The sequence below is a fragment of the Nothobranchius furzeri genome, chromosome 2, assembly GCF_043380555.1.
Source record: "Nothobranchius furzeri strain GRZ-AD chromosome 2, NfurGRZ-RIMD1, whole genome shotgun sequence".
Classification (NCBI taxonomy): Eukaryota; Metazoa; Chordata; class Actinopteri; order Cyprinodontiformes; family Nothobranchiidae; genus Nothobranchius; species Nothobranchius furzeri.
In genome coordinates, this window is record NC_091742.1 from 73,737,001 (window position 1) to 73,760,825 (window position 23,825).

A 23,825-nucleotide genomic window follows, 5' to 3' on the forward strand; every position below is an offset into this window, starting at 1 on the left:
ATAAGCGATGCGAGCGCTGCCTTTTGTTTAGCAGCTCTGATTACCAAGGTTACCAGGCGATGCTCAGCAGCTGGAGCTGTCACAGCAGGAAGAGCTACGTATGATTCATGCATAAGCCATTTATTCAGAAAAGATTTTGCCTTCACTCTACGGGCATGCTAAGCCCTTCTGATTGAAGATGCTCCACTGTACACGATCCTTCCCGGTGCATGTCCTCTGCATTGTGCTTTTTTCTTCACACCATGCTTCTACATCATCCACATGAGGGTACAGCGAGAGTTCTAGGTCACCCATGTGTCTCATCAGCCGTGCGTGTGTGGACCTGCTCCCTGCCGGTCTCTGTGGGCCATTATCATCATGAATAATTTGATTCAAACGGGCCCAGGACATATTTCCACTCCCAGAAGTATCTGTCGCTGCATGGCTTTAACCAAGAAGTGAGTTAGCGGCTGTGAGCTCAAATAAAATATAATTTAGCTGTCAACGTGTTTAATGGTAAAGCCGACTCTCCCAGGCTTATTTAGCATTCCACTAGCAGGTCCGGTCAGACCCCCAGGGGTCGGCTCGGGAAGCCGACATCAGCAGTCAGCGCTGATGAGCCCCCGAGCTTCGGCTGTGAAACCGAGCACATCAAGATCAGTGCAATCACCTAAATCAGTCATCAGCCTCGTCTGTCTGAAGGTCACCGCAGAGTGACGACGTACGGGCTTCCAGGTCCTGCTGTCAGCTCGGGCAGACCTCCGAGATGTCTGTTTTTCTCCTGACGTGTTGCAGGAGTTCTGCCTTCTCCTGGGATGGTTGCTATGGAATGGTGCATCCTGATGAGAGCGTTTATCGAGCTGAAGGGCTGTGGTGAATTTTTCTATCAGCCATTTCTGTACATGCAAAAAGCATGACTCAGCCCATTAGGTTGTTTGCCTCGTGTTTAACTGCTGCTTATCTCCAAATGGTCGTGCTGTTGTGGCGTCATTGAGTGATGCCTTCAGACCAGAAATAAACAGAATGTTTCTACATATCCTTTAACATTTTCCTGTATTTTCTGTTGGTTTTTGGTGTTTGTTTTCAGGCTGAGGATGAAGAAGAGGAGGACCAGCCTCTGAGCCTGTCCTGGCCCGAATCCAACCGAAAGCGCTTCACCTACCTCTTCATCATGCCCATCGTCCTGCCCCTTTGGCTAACTCTGCCTGATGTCAGGAAAACGGTGTGTGAGATTTTTTTTTTGTGTGTGTGTTCGTGTGAGTTCTGCCACATTGGTAGGTGTTGGAAGTTTGAAAACTGATTTTAAAGTAGCATCAGTGTTGCCTGTTTCTTTTATCTTCCATTCCCCTTCACCAGCGACTCTACCAATTTTACAAATACTGGTTGTTTGGTGATGTCTGTCGATATTATTTCCTTCTTAGCTACAATCAACATGAGTTAACCACAAGTCCCAGTTACTCTAGCTGGCCTTTCGGTGTTCAGGTACTTGGTTGGTTTTTGAAATGTCTAATGGGGATATAATGGAGACGCCCACATGCCACGAAAAATTACCCGGAGGTTCCAACAGTGGAAATGGGCCAAATTTTTGAGAAATTCAAAATATCCATTATATTTTGATTTAACAGCTTCCCTTCAAATTTGTATTTTATAGTGAAAAGTCAGTCAGTTTTTATTTTCACTGCTTACAGGACTGCGACACACTCTGGTTTCTAACTCTAGCAGTCATTGGGAAAAAGTCTGGAATACCCTGGACAGGTCGCCTGTACATAGAGACACATAGAAGCAAATAACCAGTCACACAATCGCACCGTAAATTGCAATGGTCATAAGTTTTAAATACTGAGGTGCTGTAAATATGGTTACAGGAGCTCTTTGTCACAGCAAATAAATGGAAAAAAATCATTCTAAACTCAACTCAGAATGTTTATTCATTTTTGGTTTTGGATTAACTTTTTCCTGGTAAAGAGGCTCAAAAAACATTGTTTTTCAGACAAACCTTCTGCTTCCAGCCAGTTGCTACAGTATAGGGAGCCTAAGTCATTTCTTCACAACGGGTCCCCGGAAGAACAAATAAATGAACGCAAGTCAATGGGGCTAAAAACAATATTTTCTAATTTTGCTTGTTTTGAGCCATGGATTTCACATATGATGTCCGTGAATTTTAAAGACACATTTTGATACCAAAAACGTGCTCATTTTTGAACAGGGGGAATGGTATTTTAGGTTTTGTGTGAAAATAAGTCCAGGACTACAATTGCGCTTCATGAAAGTGACGTCATTGAACCAGACATGGAGAAAACTGAGGGGAAAGGGCTGTAAGTTCAGCAAACTTCCCACAGGAGGAAAGAACCACCATAAATCTGGCCATTTGGTAAGTAGCAACTACTTTGGGGGGAGGAGATTGTGTGGTCACGTCACATATGCGACGTGTCGATTTCTAATTTGGAGTCATGCTAATTACAAACTTTTACAAGCTAATAAATCTCAAAGTACATGACTGGCATGGTTGAAACACCCGTCAATAGTTTTCATTTAAATTGCATTACAACATATGTGCGATCCAGGGCATAAGGCAACGCAGATTAGAAAATAGCATTTTTAGTCCCGTTGACTTGCATTCATTTTTTTTGTTCTTCCAGGGATCCATGGTGCGGAAGTAGACTTAGACTCCCTATCTTCTTCCTCTCTGTTAAAATCCTAGTTCCATGTCCCTCAGATAAGGTGCAAGGATATCAAGATGTGGACTTTTTGTTTAGACCATAAACTCTGAGGAACACTATAAATTGCTGGGGTTTATTTTTATTGTGTGACTTTATTAAATATAATATTGCATCTCTGCAAGTTACATTAACCATCATCCCCAGAATTTAGTGATAAAATGCATAAGTGTAAAAAAGGTTTACCGCATAGCTTATTTTTTCCCCATTCATCTACTGTGATACCAGCTTCCCTTTCTCACTTCTCCCATATGTTGTCCTTGGTATCCCCTCTCAGCTCTTCCAGAACCATATACATGTCAAGTGTGGTTGCCACTTATGATTTAATTAAATCATAATTTTTATCTTCTTTTTCAGACATCTAAGAAGTTTTTCCCCGTTACGTTCCTGGGTGCCATCTGCTGGATTGCAGCCTTCTCCTACCTAATGGTGTGGTGGGCTCACCAGGTACTTCTCAGTGTTAAGCAAGCATAATCCTCTTCCAAAACAAATTCAAGATTCTTTGCCTTTTCTCCCACCCTTGACATTTGCTTTAATCCATAATCCATCCACTCAGATGTAATTACAGCCACCTCACTACTAACTCGTCTGATTTTTGTCACAACAATAAGCTTCGAAGCAACATTAAAAATAACTGGAACAAACGATTAGGTTTTATTTATCCTGGAGCTTACTTTTAAATTTTTACTTTTTGCAGGTTGGAGAGACCATTGGGATTACAGAAGAGATTATGGGTCTGACTATATTAGCAGCTGGAACCTCCATCCCTGATCTCATCACCAGTGTCATAGTGGCACGCAAGGGGCTGGGTGATATGGCTGTTTCCAGCTCTGTGGGCTCCAACATCTTCGACATTACTGTTGGGTATGCAATCTAAATAGGCCTGAGTCTGTGCTGAATGTTTTAATAATGTTAAACAAAAACATGGAGGAAAGGGTGTGAATCATGGTTCTCCCTAAAACATCCGTTTTATGTTGAGTACGGACTTTAGTTTGTAAAACGAACACCATTGCTAATCAACCCTAAAAAGCACAGCAATGGCAACAACTCAGTCAAGCTGTTAGTATCTCAGAGTCATTCAAAATGCATACTTTGTGTGCCATTAGATTATTTAAGATCTTGCAATGTGTTATAAGATATCAGATGACATGTTAAATGTTTTTACCAAAACAGCTATAGCACCTTCATTTCTCAACCTTTGCTGAGGACAAACTCTGGTGGTGAATGATATTTGTTCCTTCAAGGAATGCTAGGCCTTCTATTTAACCTATACTTGAATATCAAAAATACCTTGAGAATCTCATTAGATAGATTAACACCTGTAAGAAAGAATCAAATTATCAGAAAGTACACAGCTATTTTAAGAATACTTTGCAGTACTTCATTTTGTTGTTCATTTGTTTAGTCCTACCATTGTAATCTAAGAAAGAATCTCTTCTTTCCTAGTGGGTTCCTGGTTTAGTGACAGCAAACATTAGTGATAGGAGTACTATAAAATACTTTTTAAACCAACCAGTGTTGGAAAACTAGATTGGATGTTGAAAAAATGTGTTTAAACTGGGTACAAAATACACAGAGGCTTTCGGGGGAGCCCAGTGAGAACGTAGGGTTGGGGGTGGTGGGGGTGGGGGTGGGGGCTTGAAATGGCTTTCCTAAGTTTTCACCTCATGAACAACTTTTGATCTAAGAACATCAAAGGGATCTACAGACAGCAAAAATGGCAGTGTGCACTGCACTGCTGTGTCAGTGAGGTGAAGTCACCGGAGCATGGGAGATGAGCTCCACAGCAGCGGAGCGCATCAGGCACAAATAAAAGAATATCAGCAAACATGAACGATCGTGTGTTACTTATGTTTTTTTGGTGGTGCTACGTTCCCTGCTATATTAAGTTCATATAAATAATGTAATATAGGTAGAAACAGGTTTGGGTTTTTTTTTCGGAATCCCCCGCTTGTGTAAGTTGAGGGCTTCTAGGGGAGCCCATCACCCTTTCAGGGGAGCCAGGCTCCCCATAGCTCCCCTGTAGTTAGTATTTTAAAGTAAAATAAATCCTGAATATGGAAGTTTTGGAGGCTGTTACACTAAAAGAAACAACTAAAGCAAAGAACCCCTTGTAATTGTTTTGTGTTTGTGAATTTGCAGACTACCATTTCCTTGGCTCCTGTGGTCCCTCTTCAGGGGCCTTAGTCCAGTAAAGGTCAGCTCAAATGGGCTCTTCTGCGCCATCGTTCTCCTCTTCCTCATGCTCCTCTTCGTCATCATCTCTATCGCAGCTTGCAAGTGGCGCATGAGCAAGCTTCTGGGCTTCATCATGTTCATGTTGTACTTCGTCTTCCTGGTGGTCAGCGTCATGCTGGAGGACAGAGTCATCACCTGTCCGGTGTCCATCTGAGGACACGTCCATCATCACCGCCATCCGACAACAATCCGTAACATCTGCTCTCAATCTCACCTGACCCTTGTGATCTTTTACACCAGGAGTAAAATAAAAAATAAAAAACTGTTACAATTACTCAAGATATTTCTTGGAAACGGGAGACGACAGGATGGAGTTAACTCAACTAGACTTTGGCTTGGAAGGTTTTGTACAGGCCTGCACTGAGTGGATTTTGACTTATTTTTATTTTGCTGGGAGGTGAGAAGGATAGGATTGGCAGGTTGATGCTAAAAACAGAAGTATTATGCATGCCATCAGTTTCCCTCGAGGCGCTGGAATGAGTTCAATTTTGTGGAAAACAAATATGAGAGTTGCATTGAACAAACCAAGAAATGCAGTGACTGAGCAGGAGTTGTGAGCATATTTGAAGACACCCTGGTTCAACAAACACGCCATCGCCAAGACTAGATGTGGAGGAATTTATGGCAAACTGAGGATTTTGCTTCGTCCATGATGGTATCAAGGCTCTCTTGAAATCGAACTGGGCAAAACTTTTTATTTCTTCATCTGTAGTCCACTCTTCCCTCCTCCCTGCCAGTGGTCTCATTTCATTTTGGTGCATTTTTAATTTCTCAGATCCATTTCCACAAGGTATTAGAAATAGTGATAGATATGCAGTAAGAGTATTAGTTGAGCCATTTTCATGTTTGGCTTCTTTTTCTTCTTCTCTTGCACACACACTGATTGTACAGGACCTTCCATGCTTCACGAGTACCAATGGGGAGGGAAAAAAGGCAAGTATAAAGCCAGACTGAAGTTTAGCTTCCAAATATACACTAGCCTCGAATATCTCGTACCACTCTGGAGGAAATGCATGAGTACTTAGGCTCATTGAAGTTTCATAACTAATCAATGTCAAAAGGTATACACTTGAAAAGAACTTTACAGTGTTTAAGTGTCACAGTTGACTTAGATTAGTCAATGTGTAGTGCTTTGTTCATAGTAGAACTTGGCTCAAATCACCACCTAGTTAAGCTGTTGGGTTACAAGGCATTAAATGCATGAAAATGTTTTTAAAAGACCCCGAAGGGGAAAATATAACCTACCAACCAAACATTTAAGGGGTTGTATACAAAGTGTAAACTTTTTATCGAAACCTTTTCTTTACTTGTATGTAAGAGAGCGTCTACATTCATTGGTCAGTGATACTAACATGCTATTGATTTCTTTTCTAATCAAAGGTGCTTTTTGTGTGCATGTGCAATCTGCATTTGGAAACACAAACACCATTCTTTAATTTTACTCAGAAATGGAGGCAAAGAAGTTGTGTACTCATGCCAGTTTGTGTAAAACCAAAGGCCAAATCCCATTTACTCCCTTGGTTCTTCTTCACATTTTGTTCATTCCTCCATGGCAGTTGTTGGGTATTCCCAAATCTGTTTGATGGCATAGTGAAGGAGTAGCGTTATACTGCTTTTCAAACTGTTTGTTGTATGCTTTATAACTACCATTAGCCACAACTGTGTACCAACTTCTCCAGGGTTTCCCACATTGCAGTGACCTTCTTCTTTTTTATGTTTTTGAATAAAGGGCCAAGGGTGCAAGGCAGGGGTAATACTAGCAAATGGGATTTGGCCAAAGTCTCTCTTTAATACACGTGTAAATCACACACTTAATAGCAATATACAATGTGTCGTCTTTCAGATTCCCATCCTCCGTGTCTAATTTTTGTTCAATCTGAATATCCAGGATGTAAAGCAGGCGACCAGTTCTCCTTAAACAGCGTTGGTTCCTGTTAGTGCTGGCCATAAGCACCTGCTTTATCTCAACACTGCTCCTGTAAAGCAGCGTTCTAAGAGTTACCTGTAAAATACTAGTAAATAGTCTTTAAATGTGTGAGAAAACTTTGCATGCGAGGAACTTGGGCTGGTTACCCACAGACTGTACAGCAGAACTTAGACCAACTGTATGTTGACTTTTATGCACCCGTTCACAGAGAAACACCAAGAAATCATTGGCTTTATTTTTGTAAATATGAACTTTTTTGCTTTTTAGCAACAACCAAATGTTCACATGTATACTTTTTAATTTATTTTCTTGAATAGTAGATTGTAAAAGAACAGATATTTTATGCCTGTGACCCTTTAGTAGCAACACATTTTGCACCTGATTAGCACAAATCAACTGCCTGTCCATTTTCTGTGATTTAAATGAGGGCTTTAAAACAATAGTTCTGGCATTTTAAGTGAGTTTCAGTGGAAAGGTTATTAAGAATTAATAAATTACCTACTTTAGGAGGAGCTTTGGACAACTTCAATTTGGAGAAAAAGTTGGATTCTGACTGGGTTTACAAGCTAACTGCTAGCATGAGCATGGCCAAATGAAGTGGACTGGGGCTGTTCTATAATACGCCAATCTCAACAGTTTCATTTTAGATTATGAGAAAGTTACTTTTTCTTTGTCTTGACTTTTAAATTATATAGTTATTTACATTAATTCATGCAGTTATTTGTGATGGGCAATAGCAGTAGCTGTTTCACATCCAGTGTAGCTTAAGGCCTTTCATGCAGGTGTATTGATCAACATAGTTATTCAAGTACTTTGAGCTCAGGTACTGGGTAACCATGACAACCATACCATTACCATTTTATTGAAGGTGCAAACACACCAGTCCCAGTTAACAGACACCTGATTACATATCTAGACTTTCAGCTGGCATTTTAGAACTACATAAGAGGAAATTAACACTTTGTGGGAAGTTTCAACAATACTTTTGGTCGTTTTTCAGTAAATAAAGACAATCAGTTTTATAAAGTCAAACCTTTAATTTTGTCCTCTAGCTGTTACATTTTAAAGCAAATGCTAAATGTGCAGAACTAAATGACATTTAAAAAAATGTTATATCTTTAAACAAAATTAATTAATTTTTTATATGAAATATAAATATTGACCACCATACATCTTTATTTATATCCAGTTTATCAAATATTCTACAAAATCATTTTTAAGCATTTTTTCATAACATTACATTTTGTTTGCACCTATGACAATATAACGGCATTGCACATGCAATTCATTCTGGGTAGCATATCTTTTTTTCACAGAAATAACATTTTTTGTTCATTTGATTCATTTTGGTTCATTTGCAACGGAAGTTTTTTCAGATGATACTAAACTAGCCTCTCTGTGATTAGCTGTTAGCTTGTCAGTTTGGTTAGAATCAAACTCTATTTCCCCAAACTGAGGCTGACCAGAGAGCTTTCTACAGCAGATAGGATGTTAATTGCTCAAAAACTCTCCGCAGAAACCCCTTTTGTAAAAGATCAGAACTATCTATGAATACCACATTGCCTCCTCTGATTCCACCAGGCTATACAGCCACTGATGTTTCTGACATATTACAACAGGATAAAACAAACCCTTCTCTGAGTGGTGTGCTCTCACCTTTTACATTTTCACCACCCAGATGGGATGAGTCCATTTATGGTCTCTGCGATGACTCATGATGTTCTTTGTGAAATATCCTCCTGTTGCACACTTTGTCATTAAACCCTCTCCCTCTGAGCGCATGAACACTCTGGTTAATGTGATCTCACCTCAGCTCTACTTTCTTCTCACCCCATCTTCAAAAGAATACAAATGACAGATCTTTTTTCTTTATGTTCTTACCCGGGCTTAGATGATGAGGTGAATACTATTTTCATGGCTGAGCAGATCTTAGACTTGACAGAATTACTTACAGGGAAAAAATAGTGAGAATTATTGTCTAATTTGCACGTTGGATCTTATTTATTAATCTGCACTAAATCCAAAAAGTGAAAACTCTTAATCTCCCCATGTTACAATAGTGAAAAAGCTTTAAAAGTGTGACTGTAACATGTTAAAATAAGACATTTGAATGTAATGACTAGTACGATTTTCCCCTCCCTGATTAAACCCCCAAAGCCCCACGTAACGAGACACTTTACAAATGTTTATTTTTTTGAGAGTGATCAAAAATACAAAATAAATAAAGACGTATTTAAAAATATCAGATTGGTTTAGCGCAAGCGCTTGACATTGATTGTGGTTTCACCAAGTGAAGGTTAGCCACTAATGAACATTCTTGCACTGTAAATGTTTTATTTTCTTGGTGTTAATCTAAGATTTATTTAAAATGTACATACAATGTAAACAGATAGAAATGATCCATATAATCTATATGTGTAAAAGAAACATGTCTCTTTATGTAAAAACACAAAATAGTTAATATTAATACCAATAAAAACAAATAAAGATGCTAATTCAAATATGCAAAAGTGTGTTTGTCTAGTTTTCTTTGCTTCAAGCCTTTTTATTTTAGCTGTATTTATGTGTCGTTATCCAAAAAGGTTTTGTGAAATAATGAACAGATGGTCGGGTTAGAATTTTTATGTCACCAACATGAAAGCATGGATCCATCCTGTCTTGTTTCAATAGCTGTTTCCACAACGGGAGTTCTGGGACATTTCTGGAAGAGGAAAAAGGGACTTGGAGATACGATGGCTCGGTCCTCTCAGCTGTTGTGTCTCCATACATAATCGGCCCTTTGCTCAGCATATCTCTGCAGCTTCATCAGTGAGTGATGTCACTGATCAGCGCCAAAAACCGCCCATGGACATCAATAACAGCGACGGTTTTATTCTATCAACATACAACTTAATTTAATCAATTCAGAGGTTGGGCAGAGCAGCTGTGACGTAAAAAGCAGCGTTCAATGACCAGCTGATACACCGTTTTATTTGGTGATCTGTAAGACCACAAAGTGCCTTGAGTTAAGCCGTTGTTTTGGTCTTGGGAGTTTAGAAATAGTGATTTTAGAACAGCAAGAATTTTTCTTTTCCTTCACCAGCAGCTCCACCAAAAGTTGTTTTGGCTATGTCTGCAATGTCATTTCCTGCTAGCCGTTTTCATAAGACACACCATGCCGACAAATCAGCGTAATACCGCCGCCACGGTGTGTCTTATGAAAGTGCTATGGCACGATGGTGATGTGGGAATTCATGGCTTTGTAGTAATATTACCACAACAACGGACTTGTGAATAAAGACTATAAAGATTACACCTTGGCATCGCAGAGGCTGTCCGCCAAGCCCGGCCAGCAACTATATTGAAAACGAAAGTAAACAGTAAGTTTTGCTTTTGTAAACAGAATCAGCTGAGATGATAAACTGGAGCGATGCAGAGCTCCAGGAGCTTCTCACCGTTAGATCTGAAATCACCAGACAGTTCACGAGGACTGTGGAAGGCAGACACCTTTAGGAGCAGCTTGTAAAAAAAACTTAGGGAGCACAACTTCAATCTCAATAAACAGCAAGTTATGTCCAAGCTGAAAGGAAGTCTGAGACAACACAGAGAGCGCCCCACACACCCTTTATACATCTATGGCATATACTTTAGCGAAAAACACACAATCGCACCACATTACAGCCACAGCCTGACCACTTATGAATGACCAAAGTTTCCCTGATGCCGGCTCAGCTTTGTTTTCTGAAAGAGGCTATTGAGTTACAACCAACCATCAGTTAACCACAAGTCCCTCTCAGCGACTCCACTGGGCTATTCCCAGTCCAGGTACTCAGTTGGTTCCAGAAATTTCCTGGGAAATGGTCCTTTCAGGCCGGACTAGGGAAGTGTAGACACATGTATGCAAGGTGGGTCTGGAAAATGACCTGGAAGTTCTGATGGTGCAAAGGGCCTATGGCTTTATGCACTGCTGGTTGTAAAATGGAGAGGGGGGTTCTTTACTTTGGCCTCTTTATCTGTCAAGTTCCCTAATGTTTATTAAGCCTAATTAAAGAAGACAACTTTTAAATTAATAATGATTCTAGAAATATTCCTGACTGTACAAGAAGAGGGAATAAGTGTCTCCACGGTCCCCTTATCAGCATAAACCCTGGAATATGGCACCATCTAGTGCCCAAACCCTGCCTCCTCACAGTGGCTGAGCAACTGGTGCATCCACCCACAGTTTGTATTGGATTTTCATCATTTGAAGCATTATCCCTGAGTTCTCCTGAAAAAACACACCTTTGTCTTTCTGTGGAATGATGCCTTGTGGTTTTCCAAGCAATTTCTATTTTAGTCTAATCATCTCATCCCCAAATTTTTTTCTTAAGAACGGCATGATTTATTTTTAGTAGTGGAAGGACAAAAGGGTGATTTTCCATGGTAAAGTTGTTCTTAGGAGCCAGAATCCTGCCTGTGGGTTTTGGTTTGAGGCTTATCTCAGCAGGTAAGACAAATACAGAAAACCTGTTGGGATGACTTTTGAAGTGAAGCAGGACCTATAGGGTCAGAGGGAGCAGCTTTAAGAATGTAGGTCAAGTAGAGAGCATTGGGTTTGCATTTGGCAACTTGATCCAACATTAGATGTTTTTTTAAGCTCTGCAGAAATAAACCTAAAGGTGTAATATTTTGGAACACTTACACAAAAGCACATTTCTGGGAATGCAAACACCACAACAAAACAAAACAAACAAGTGTATTCCCAGACTCTTTAAACGTTATCCACAGCATGATCTCTGAACTTTCCAGAGAAGCCTGTTTCGTTCTTTTCGGGCAGTCCCAGACTTTTTTCTGTAATCCTGATGACAAGTTTCCTACACTTTTCATCAGAAATGTTTTAAAGACTAGTCCACACATTGTAGAAAACAGCACCTGGTCAAACCAGATAGTTAAATAAATGATGGCATTGATCAGTTATGTTTGATCTGCTTCCAGATTGCAGACTGGCTCATGTCTTTTTCACTGCTGCCATGAACGTGTTTTGGTTTCAAAATCAGTCTTTTCACTAACCAAGTTTGATGTGAAAAAAACGGTTTGAAGGTAAGTTTATTTAAAAGCATCTCATTTAAAAGGTATTTTGTTGGAAATTGTTAAGAACTGTGTCCTAGTGTGTGCAGAAAAATCACAACTCAGTACTCAGAGACTATTAATCTGATCAGTGGTTTAATGGTCAGTCATTAAAAAAACTAAGTAAAAGGATGTGTTCCTGATTTCTTAACAACTTATTTGTTTATGAATAAAAAGGATCCAGACATTTTCTAATGATTTTTTTCTGCACTGTAACTGCTAACCTTATGACCATGCCTTTAATCTGTTTTTTAAATCTGACATTAATACATTTCTTTGTTTTATTTAATGTGTTTGCTGTTCTTGCTTCCGTAAATCACTTTGAATTGCCTTTGTGTTTGAAATGTGCTATTTGGATTGGACTGGATAATTTAACATACATCCGTATGTTAAATTATCCAGTCCAATCCAATCCAGTTTTATTTATAAAGCACTTTAAAAGACCCAGCACAGGAACAAAGTGCTGTACAGAAAATACATTAAAACAATTGACTAAAGAGAAAACAGCAAAGATAGATAAATAAATAAAACATATGATACATAAAATTAAAATAGCCCTATATTAAAAATAAAACTTGAAAAAACCGCATTGAATCACCTAAAACAGCTAAAATAAAATAAAAATAGAAACCAACATCTCACAAGGTATCAAAAGCCAGGGTAAAGAGGTGGGTTTTCAGGAGTACCTTAAAAACAGATAAGGAACTGGCCTGTCTTATCTCTAAAGGAAGTTCGTTCCACAGTTTTGGAGCTGCTACAGTAAAGGCGCGATCTCCTCTAAATTTACGCTCAGTCCTGGGTACAATCAGGAGCAGCTGATCAGCAGACCTGAGAGAGCGGGAGGGAGTGTAAGGCTGTATCAGGTCAGAGAGATAAGAGGGGGCGAGGCCATGAAGACCTTTAAAAGCAAACAAAAGAATTTTAAAATGAATCCTAAAAGAAATAGGCAGCCAGTGAAGTGAAGCTAAAACAGGGAAAATGTGCTCAAACTTTCGAGTGCCAGTTAAAAGACGAGCTGCGGCATTTTGCACCCTCTGTAGGTGACTAATACATGATGCACTGACCCCAATGTAGAGTGCGTCACAGTAATCCAGCCGAGTGGTTACAAAGGCGTGGATCACTGTCTCGAAGTGCTGCTGTGAAAGAATTGGCTTTATTTTTGCCAGCTGCCTGAGGTGAAAGAAGCCAGATTTTACCACCGCCTTAATCTGATGTTCAAACTTCAGATCACAGTAATAGTGATTGTTATTCAATATAAAATATTGAATTTAACACATTTCAGACTTTTCAGCTTTTGCACTGGTACTGAATACTTTTTTTGGGCTCACCCTAGCTCCCCCATAATTCGAAACTTGCTTATCCAACAAATATAAAACCTAATGCACCCAACAAGTGAAAAATAGTGGGGAAAAAATTAAAATAAACATTCGTATTAATCATTTCTGGAAAAAACTTACTCTAAGAAATTGAGCTGAATATTGAAATGTTGAAATGGTGAATTTGCTAAATCTAGTTGCCTAAATGCAAAGAGTAATATGCATTGTTATGTTAAAGTTAATGTATATAGCTCTTTATATTTAAGTAACTATCTTCTGGAGCAAGTTGATATATCTTTGTAAAGTAAACTCAGTGTTTCATTTCTTATAGTGTACTTTAGTTAGCAGATTGTTATTAAAACAATATTTTTAACTTATTTTTTAGCAGAATTATTTCATATTTTGTTACTTTAAAAAATGGTTTCTTCCTATTTATGCAGTATTTAAATATTCTCTAGCAGATTGTTATGCAATAATTATTTTTTCAAAATATGCATTTATTTTTATCAGGAAGCAAACTACAACCAATGAGATTAACAAAATTCAACATTATGTGATCTATAATCCAAAACGACAGACGACCTTGAACTTGCTGAAAGATACCAGATTAGATGTGAGCTTACTTGAGCTCGGGATTGAGCCTGCACAGCTGCTAAAAGTCATGGGACACGCAATGACTTGTTCACAGACAAAACCACCAAGTCCTAGGTCACAGGTTTTCACCTTGTATGCAAATGTTTTCTCAGCCAAGCAGTTCCTCTTAAATCCATGAGTCAGAAGTTGTGCTGAAGTCTGAGTGTTTGCAGGGACTTTCCCTCACCCACCTCTCATTTATTTCCAAACTCCCTTTCCAGATAATTTGCCTGCAGTTGATAAACTCCACGTGCTCACAAGGACAGGTTCAGAAGCTCTTTTCCGCATCGCCTCAGCCAACTGCTCCTCATCGCTTTGAGGCTGACTTGAAGTCTGAATGCAGCAGAAATGACTCTGGGAGGAAGGTGCAGGCTGGACTATGCTTGTTTGTTTGATCTTGGACAAAATGTGGATGCAGAGAGGGTTGTTGTAGTCAGGATTTGGCCACAGCGTGGAAGAATCAACTCAAAATATTGCAGATGGGAGGTGAGTCCATCCATTTTGAACCCGCTTTGTCCACACAGGGTCAGATGGGGGGCTGGTGCCTATCTCCAGCGGTCAACGGGCAATCAGGCGGGGTACACCCTGGACAGAGAGCCAGTCCATCGCAGGGCAACACAGAGACACACAGGACAAACAGTCATGCACACACACACCTAAGGACAATGTAGACACACCAATCAACCTAACAGTCATGTTTTTGGACTGTGGGAGGAAGCCGGAGTAAGCGGAGGGAACCCACGCATGCACAGAGAGAACATGCAAACTCCATGTAGAAAGATCCCAGGCCGGGAAGCGAACCCAGGACCTTCTTGCTACAAGGCAACAGCTCTAACCACTGCTCCACTGCGCAGCCAGGAGGTGAGTCTCTAGCAAAAACTACTATTTAGCTGATTTTGTCATGGCTTTGAGCCTGAGGCTGTACCATGACTCCCAGGCCTAGTCCACGCGTAGCCGGGTTTTTTTTAAAAACGAATATCCGCCCCTCCAAAGACTTGCATCCACACCACCGCGTTTTAAAAACAAACTCTGCCCACACGTACCCGGATAAATACGTTATTAAGGACATGCCAGACCTGTAGGCGGCAGTACTTCCCCCGTTCTTAACCTCATCCTTCGTCTGTGGTCTTTCGCGAGGAGCAGTAATTCCTCTTGCAAAAACAAACAAGCAAAAAGTGCTTGGACAATTGATGGATCAGGTAGTGACAGAGCGCAGCTCTGAGGGCTTCCATGATGCCGGCTAGTGTAAACACAGGTCGCACACGTGATGTCAGCATTTTTTTGTCGCGGAAAGTGACGTTGCGGACCTTAAAACTCCACACGCAGACACCCAAAACGGAGAAAACGCAGATCTTCACTTTGGCCAGAGTTTTTAAAAAGATTCGTTTTCGTGTGAAAAAACTCCGTTTTTGTGTGGATGACAGGCCAAAACATAGAAAAATATCTACATTTTGGCAGATCCCCGGCTACGTGTGGACAGGGCACCAATATTCGGTGTTTAACATGTGGACAAGTGAATCAGCATGTCCGAGAAAAGGTTTTGGTCAGCAGGACGGGAAGGATGATGTGTAATAACAACCATGCATGATGACTTATTCATCTCTTTGTTGTTTTTCTCTGGAAAAACTCCAGATAAAGAGAAAAAAAGTATCCAGATATGTCACAAAGATTACAAACCATCTAAATATAATGTGGAGAAAACAGTAAAATATTCCTGGGAGAAGGTTGCTTTCATCTGTTTTCCACAAAGGTGAAAACTATTCAGATTTTGAACATTTTGAGCTTGAATTTTAGCCTAAAACTCTCACAATAGTCACCCCTCATTTAAAATGTTAATAGTTGTTACAGATACTTTAGGTGTTTTAATGTCATCAATATATTAATGCGTTACTTATGTTTCCTTATGAGGAGTTATGTTTAGTTATGCTTCCTTATAAGGAAACATGCTTCATTTGACTCATTTTCAAACCATTTTGTAATTATTGTGCATTACTAAGTCAAATGCATTACATTTGTTTAGAACCCAAAATGGTCGGTCAGCACCAAAGCAGTGGGGCCCCTGAACAGTTTTATCTGGGGCCCAGTGATAGTTTTGGGGTGGCACACCAAATTGGTCTCTGATAACTCTGAGAGTTTAGCCTGCAGCTGTGCATTGATTCATCATTCTGTTTTCTTTAATAAAAATAAAAGGTTGTTTTCCAACACATTTATCCATCCATCCATCCATCCATCCATTTTCATCCGCTTATCCAGAGTCGGGTTGTGGGGGCAGTAGCCTAAGGCGAGAGGGCCAGACTTCCCTCTCCCCAGCCACTTGGGCCAGCTCCTCCAGGGGAATCCCAAGGCGTTCCCTGGCCATAGTCCCTCCACCCTGTCCTGGGTCTACCTTTAGGTCTCCTCCTGGTTAGACATGGCTGGAAAACCTCACCAGGGAGGTGCCAGGAGGCATCCTGATCAGATGCCTGAGCCACCTCAACTGGTTCCTCTCGATGTGGAGGAGCAGCGGGTCTACTCCGAGCCCCTCCCGAATGACCGAGCTTCTCACCCTATCTCTAAGGGAGAGCCCAGCCACTCATCGGAGAAAACTCATTTCGGCTGCTTGTATCCGCGATCTCGTTCTTTCGGTCACTACCCAAAGCTCATGACCATAGGTAAGGGTAGGAATGTAAATCGACTGGTAAATCGAGAGCTTCACCTTCTGGCTCAGCTCTCACTTCACCATGACAGACCGGTACAACGCCCGCATCACTGCAGATGCAGCACCAATCCGCCTATCGATCTCATGCTCCAGTTTTCCCTCACTCGTGAACAAGACCTCGAGATACTTAAACTCCTCCACTTGGGGCAGGACCTCACCCCTGATCCGGAGAAGGCATTCTACCCTTTTCCGAATCAAGACCATGGTCTCAGATTTAGAGGAGGTGATTCTCATCCCAGGTGCTTCACACTCGGCTGCGAACCGCTCCAGCGAAAGCTGAAAATCACATTCTGAAGCCAACAGGACTACATCATCTGCAAAAAGCAGAGACCTGATCCTTAGGCCACCAAAACGGATGCCCTCCACACCTTGGCTGCACCTAGAAATCTTGTCCATAAAGGTTATAAACAGAATCGGTGACAAAGGGCAGCCTTGGTGGAGTCCAACTCTCACTGGGAACGAGCCCGACTTACTGCCGGCAATGCGGACCAAGCTCTGACACCGGTCATACAGGGACCTAACAGCCCGTATCAGAGGGCCTGGTACCCCATACTCACCGAGTACCCCCCACAGGGGCCCCCGAGGGACGCGGTCAAACGCCTTCTCCAAATCCACTAAACACATGTAGACTGGTTGGGCAAATTCCCACGCACCCTCCAGGATCCCCCTAAGGGTACAGAGCTGGTCCAGTGTTCCACGGCCAGGACGAAAACCACATTGCTCCTCTTTAATCTGAGGTTCAACAATCCGGCGGACCCTCCTCTCCAGAACCCCTGAATAGACCTTACCAGGAAGGCTCAGGAGTGTGATCCCCCTGTAGTTGGAACACACCCTGCGGCCCCCCTTTTAAATAAGGGGACCACCACCCTGGTCTGCCAGTCCAGTGGGACTGCCCCTGATGTCCATGCGATATTGCAGAACCGCGTCAGCCAACACAGCCCCACAACATCCAGAGCCTTAAGGAACTCTGGGTGGATCTCATCCACCCCGGAGGATGTGGGTTAGGGTTAGGGTCCACACTGGAAATAAAAGTACTGATAGAACACCACTTCAAAAATAATGAAAATATGCCTTTAAATTACAGCTGTTGTGATTTACCTCAGATTTAAATTGCAAGTCACCCCCAAATCAACTTTTCTTCCTGATAAACTATACAAATGAGTGTCTAATCGTGCTGTAGACACGTTTAGTCAATAATTTGGCACTTTAGTGTATCTTTTTTAAATATTTTGCTCAAAACTGACAGTGTTCAGGTAAAAACTGCACTTGAATTTAAATCTGCCATCACTAATGGCTAAAAGGTACACTATGATGTTAGCTGGTACATTATGATGTCACAATGTCATTGTGAGCCTGTGTTTGTGTGTATTTGTTAGCGGCTCTGCCCTCTCGGCCTGCCAGGCAACAGCATTTGTTGCATTTTTCTAACAAGAAAAGGGAGTGGAGTAAAACTTTGGTAGGGGGTGACTTGCGCTTTAAGAAACATTTCAGAAAAAAAGACAAAACTGTTTCTTCAGTTATTGTTTCAAAAGTTATTGCTTGATGTGCCTATTGCTTTCTCAAAACAAATGTATACACGCCATGGGTACGGGCCATGTTTGAAAGTCATCTGAACAGGTGTGGGTTAGAAAAATGCAAGACTCCTCTTTTAACAGGAGACTTCCTCTGACTTTGAGCAACATCACCTGCAGGTGGCCTAAGGATCCACACTGGAAATAAAAATACTGATAGAACACCACTTCAAAAATAATGAAAATATGCCTTTAAATTATAGCTGTTGTGATTAATACGAGACCTAGGAAATTTGTCTAAGGGAATCGCTGCGGTTCTGTATGTTATTCCTGCTCCTATGCTGCTGACAGGCGTCATGACTGTTGCATTTCATGGGTTGTGAACAGAATAAACACTTAAAGACTTGAGTTTCTCGTGAAAAACGGACAAAGAAAAATGGTTTTGATATAGAATCGAGGGGATCTGCTCGTCCATCAGCACATCAGAAACACTTACAGATCTAGCTAATAGAGAACTGCATTGACAAAGGAGTTCATCCAGCCAGAAATATAGGAACAAAGAGGAATGTTTTTAGTACTTTACTTGTTTTTATTACAAGTTGAATCTTGCTTTAAATCTCATGTGAAACTAAACAGAAAATAATTCTTCTCACGAAACAGATAAGGACAAATATGAAAAGGAAATTTTCAGTGGTGGAATGTAACAAAGTACAAGAAATACTGTGTTTCAGTACAAATCTTCTGCATCTTTACTTAAGTCATTTTATTGAGGCTCACAATTTATTTTACCCCATTATATTTTAAAGCAATAATCTGAACTTTCTACTTTACAGTTGCTTTAATTTGCATATTAGTTTTATATTGATTTACATTTACTGTAGTTTGCACTGTTAAAGGGGCATTATGGAAGTTTGACAGCCAAAACATGTATAGAAATAATTAATTTATTCTTTATACATTCTCCTGCAATGCCCTGGTCCTGTAGAATGAGCCCTGGCATTTTTTCTGTGATTGCCTGTTTTTCTCTAAAATCACAGAAAAAGAGAGCTGCTCGGGTCGAGCAGGTTGCTTCATGCACATTCACGCTCAGGCATCGCCCGTAGCATTTGCTATCCATAGCTTTAGCAGCAGAGAGTGAGGTAGTGCCAACTCAGCGACTTTGTCGCTGTTCCTAACGCCTAGTGACGAACCTAGCTACATTTCTGAGGACCCTTAGCTACTTTCTTCTATATATTTCCTGCAAATTAGCAACAAAATAGCCATTTTTGCTTCGAACGGTTTTTTGGTTTGACGTTGTTTCAGCTGTCATCAAGGATATAAAAGTTACAGATACTTTGAATGTTACTAGAGTGTAGCTCACCTTGAAAGATGCCTGACTCCCATGCAGAAGACCAGAGTTTGATTCTGGGTGTGAACATAGTTCATTTAGAGTTTCTTTTCTACATTAATGGTATATTTTTTTACAGTAAGATGCCCAAATTTTTATTTGAGACTCGCCGAACGGCATTGAATTCACAGATAAAAAAGAAATGGGTTCAACTTTCATTTTGGAACAAATTTTCAAGCAAGGGAAGGGAAGGGAATGATCTGACCATGCAGGAGGACTGACCCATCATATACCTTTGTCGGCTGTGCTGAAGAGAAAGGTACAGAACCAAATTATTTAATTAATTAGCTGCGCGTTCTCCTGTCCTCTGTCCTCCGGGCCACACACACACAGACACGGGACTGTCTCAGCTGTTATTTTCGTTAAGGAGTGTGCACATACAGCATGCGCGCCTCGTGCACAAGCCTACTATTGAAGCTGCAGTTACGCTTTTGGCCTGAGGGGGCAATCGTGAGCATAAAAATTCAAAAGTCCATAAAGTCCCTTTAATGTGCAACCCAAACCGAGCTGAGAGAGGCAGGATCATACGCTGCAAGACACACAGGAAAAAGTTGTCACGAACTCCTCCAGCTGACTGCATTCCATTCATTCCTGCCACTAACGTGGCGACTGACGTCATCACGCCGACACTACTTAAGGAAGTGCCGGCGTTTCATTCATTGCTCAGTCATCGTTCTCACCAGACTTTGCATCGAGTCTCCAGGCTTACCAGCCCTCTAAACCCTCAAGCTACACCTACAGGAAATAACCACGCCGGTTATCTCCGTCTCTCCGCGTCTGGGCAACAGAACTCTCAGTCACGCTTCAGATCTGCCAACGAACCTGACAAAAGTACCTCAGAGTAGCAAAAGCTGAGTAGACTTGCTCATCTATACTGTTTTTTATTTTATTGTATTTGGCAACTCCTTAAATCCATACACATATGGTATGATGCACATGTCAATGGCTTTTCACTAAAAAACACTGGGTTAAAAACAACCCAATTTCAGCCCACTCACAGAAAATTGTGCTATGCAGTCAAACCAATGACTTGGGTTAATTACAGTGGGTTATTAACAAAACCAATGGGTCAATCTAAACAAAAAAGCATTTAGGTTAATTTCACTGTCATTGCTAATGCACTGTATGAGTTATATCCTATTTTCCTTAGGACCAGCATTTGATCAACGTTAGCCAAACCATGACCCAACAGAATTAGTCAAGCTGTGGAGTTAATTAACACTCTGGAGGCAGGCGTTGCAGATTTGAAACAGTTAAAACTTACCTGGTTACTCCGCATACGTATTTCATGAGCATTTTTTAACTTAGAAGTATCCCTGAAGGACTTAGTTGTTCGTCCTTTTATCAAAACCTATTTTGAGCCTGAGAGGGTTAAAGAGCACACCAGCCTAACTCCTGTCCTGGGTCAAGACTTTTACAATCCTGGGACAGCTTCAACCCAACAACTGGTTTATGAAAATAGCCCAGTATTTCTGAGTTTGTTTACAGTTTTAATTAGAAGTATTTGAAAATGCATAGAATAATTTTAACTTAATGCAATGGTAATTGCATTTAGCCCCCACCCAACTGTACTTTTACTTAAGTAAAAAAAAAAGCAAGTAATTAAAACTGCGCCCGCACTATCTAAGTTAACCCACTTAACCCATTTCTTTTAACAATGGTAGTATTTGCATCTTTACTGTTCTTGCTTCAGCCCTCTCCCCCCTCCCCCTGCGCAGCAGCCGCAAACTCACGGATGCGCCTGCAGCCTCTCAGAGTTCCTGTTGCTCTAAACATTAAAATGATTATTTCATTTTCTGTTCCTCACTTCTGATTACCGTCAATGGTGTCTGTTTGTTGCAACCACCAGGTACAAAAAGGAATTGTTTGTATTTGACTATTTTTCTGTCATGTCTGTTTATTATCTTCCTGCATGTCCTCTCAATCCCAAAACTGCTGCCTATTTCACCTTATGAATTACCTTTGAACTACTGCAGTTTTAAAAGATCTACTGATCGCAATAGCAGAGTGCACGCTGTGCGCCGGCCGCACCGGTGCGGAGAAGTATCTGGAGAACGAAACAGGTGTTGCACTCCGCTCCGCAGCAGAAACGCATCAGGCACAAATAAAAGACAGAAAGCATGAAAGGATATGAGCCGACATAAACGATTGCGTGTTAAATTTGTTTTTGAGATGGCGACACTTTGATAATGTTACTGTGGCCGTCCGTGCCCAGGACGTATCTGTCTGGAGTGCATCAACGATCAGAGCTCTGCGCCTCTCAGCTCTAAATAATCCCCAGAGAGTCCACATAGATAATTTAATATAAGTAGAACCAGGATCGTTTTTGGGCTCCCACTGGGTGTGTTGAGGGCTTCCAGGAACTCCCTAGCTCACCCGTAATCCGAATCCTGCGAATAGCACAATTTGTCTCGTGAGTTGCCGGATCCTAGCAGACAGTTGCTAGCCTAGTGAACTAGACCACATTCTTGCTTTGCAAAATTTAAACAATACATTTATTTAGTCTTGCTTGCCAGGCTAGGGTGGAACAGTCCTTTCAAAATAAAATAGTTCCCGGATCTTGTTCCGGCAAGATCCGGCCCAAATTAAGCCCTGGATCTAGGTGAAAACATCCACCTTTTCCTTGAGTCGGGGTCCTGAAGGGAGGCAAGATGATGGCAAAGCTGCTGAACTCAACAGGTCCGCTTTGCCATTAACTTGCCATCCTTCTCTTCCCTTTTGCAGCAAATCCCTGAAGATTATTTGAAAGTACTTAATCGAAGAGTGAAATATAACTAAAGTGTCAGTTTGCACAAAAACTCCTTCTTGTTTATGTTTTATTGCGCTGATTTAATTTTGGTTTCATTTTTGAGCAAATGTCGCTAATGTACCAGAATGACGCGAGTATATGTTCGTTTTGTTTGATCATCGCGCTCATCTCGGTAAAAATGAGTTATAGCTCAATTCAATCTGTGGTATTTCAGGCTGTCTCTGTGTTTCTTTCTTTTTTTTCATTTGTCAAAGAGGAGAGATGAGAGGATTTTTATTCAAATTTCAACTTTTGGGAAATAAGGCGTTTGTTTCTGTGTTTAAATGGAAATAAATTAGCCTGCTCAAACAACTTCCATAGAAAGTTGTGCAAATCAGCATTTTTCCTCCACAAAGATTTAATTTCGCCATAACTGATTAAAAAATTAATAAAATTTAGTAAAATTAAGCGAAACTACTTTTTCGTTTACATTAAAAGCATTTTTCTGTTCTTCAAATGAAACAAATTATTCCATGTGCAAATTAAATGCATTGAGGTGTTGGTTTCTGTGAAATTAAAAGGTAAAGAATTTGTTCCCTTTTGTGCATTTTATATATATATATATATATATATAGAGAGAGAGAGAGAGAGTGAGAGAGAGAGAGAGAGAGAGAGAGAGAGAGAGAGAGAGAGAGAGAGAGAGAGAGAGAGAGATTGGCTCAGGTTTGTTTGTTGTTTTGACGCAGTTTCTCCTTTTTATACATTCGAGAATTAAGGAACAAGGAAAAGAAAACTTGGGGGAAAACATCAGTGGCAAGAGTAAAAACGTTTTTCAAAATGCCAAAAGGCGGAATGCAGTTTTTTTCCTCCTGCACTTTTCCAGTTATAGCAAAACAATTCAGTAACATGCAAATATCAATGTTTCATTTTATGTGATGATCGCTATAGTCATCGTCGTCTTCGTCGTCATCGTCTTCCTCCGCTTATCTGGGTCCGGGTCGCTGGGGCAGCATCCCAACTAGGGAGCTCCAGACGGTCCTCTCCCCGGCCCTCTCCACCAGCTCCTCCGGCAGGACCCCACGGCGTTCCCGGACCACATTGGAGATGTAAACTCTCCAACGTGCCCTGGGTCGAGCCGGGGGCCTCCTGCCGGTGTCGGTACAGGATCTGCTCGGGTGCAGGATCGGCTCGGGGTCCTTCGACTGCCTATGACGTCAAAGTAGTTGATTGGCTGAACATGAAGCTTATGGAAGTGACGTTATCACGTTATGATTTTGATTGGTCAGAACAAATTTGTGGTTGTAGTCCTGCAGTCCAAAAATCAACACTTTTGGGGGAAAATATGTTTGAATTTCTAAATTAAATGTAAAATATAAGCAAATGATAAACGGTGACCCTCATAAGCTCTTGATGTTGATGAAATGGGGCAAAATAAAATATAAGAACTTTATTGAAAGACACCAAGCAATATTTTGAGTCAAAGAATGTATTTAGATAACAAATGAGGAAATATACAGACGAACTCCACATTAATACAAACAGATATGGCTTCACATAAGAACCGTTCTATATTTTGTCAGTCCGATGTTGGTTTTATGTAGTTTCA

General features: G+C 40.8%; 1 protein-coding gene across 7 annotated transcripts in view; it reads left to right on the forward strand.

Annotated features, from left to right (window-relative positions):
* LOC107377079 (sodium/potassium/calcium exchanger 2) overlaps positions 1–7,373 on the forward strand; it is a 68,785-nt gene extending 61,412 nt beyond the window's left edge. For all 7 annotated transcript variants that reach the window (XM_015946492.3, XM_015946495.3, XM_015946493.3 and 4 more), the window contains 4 exons: positions 1,067–1,201; positions 3,054–3,143; positions 3,394–3,560; positions 4,839–7,373. In XM_015946492.3, the coding sequence (XP_015801978.1) occupies positions 1,067–1,201; positions 3,054–3,143; positions 3,394–3,560; positions 4,839–5,088 (642 nt within the window). In that variant the 3' untranslated portion in view covers positions 5,089–7,373. The remainder of the gene's footprint in view (positions 1–1,066; positions 1,202–3,053; positions 3,144–3,393; positions 3,561–4,838) is intronic.
* Positions 7,374–23,825: the final 16,452 nt, after the last annotated feature.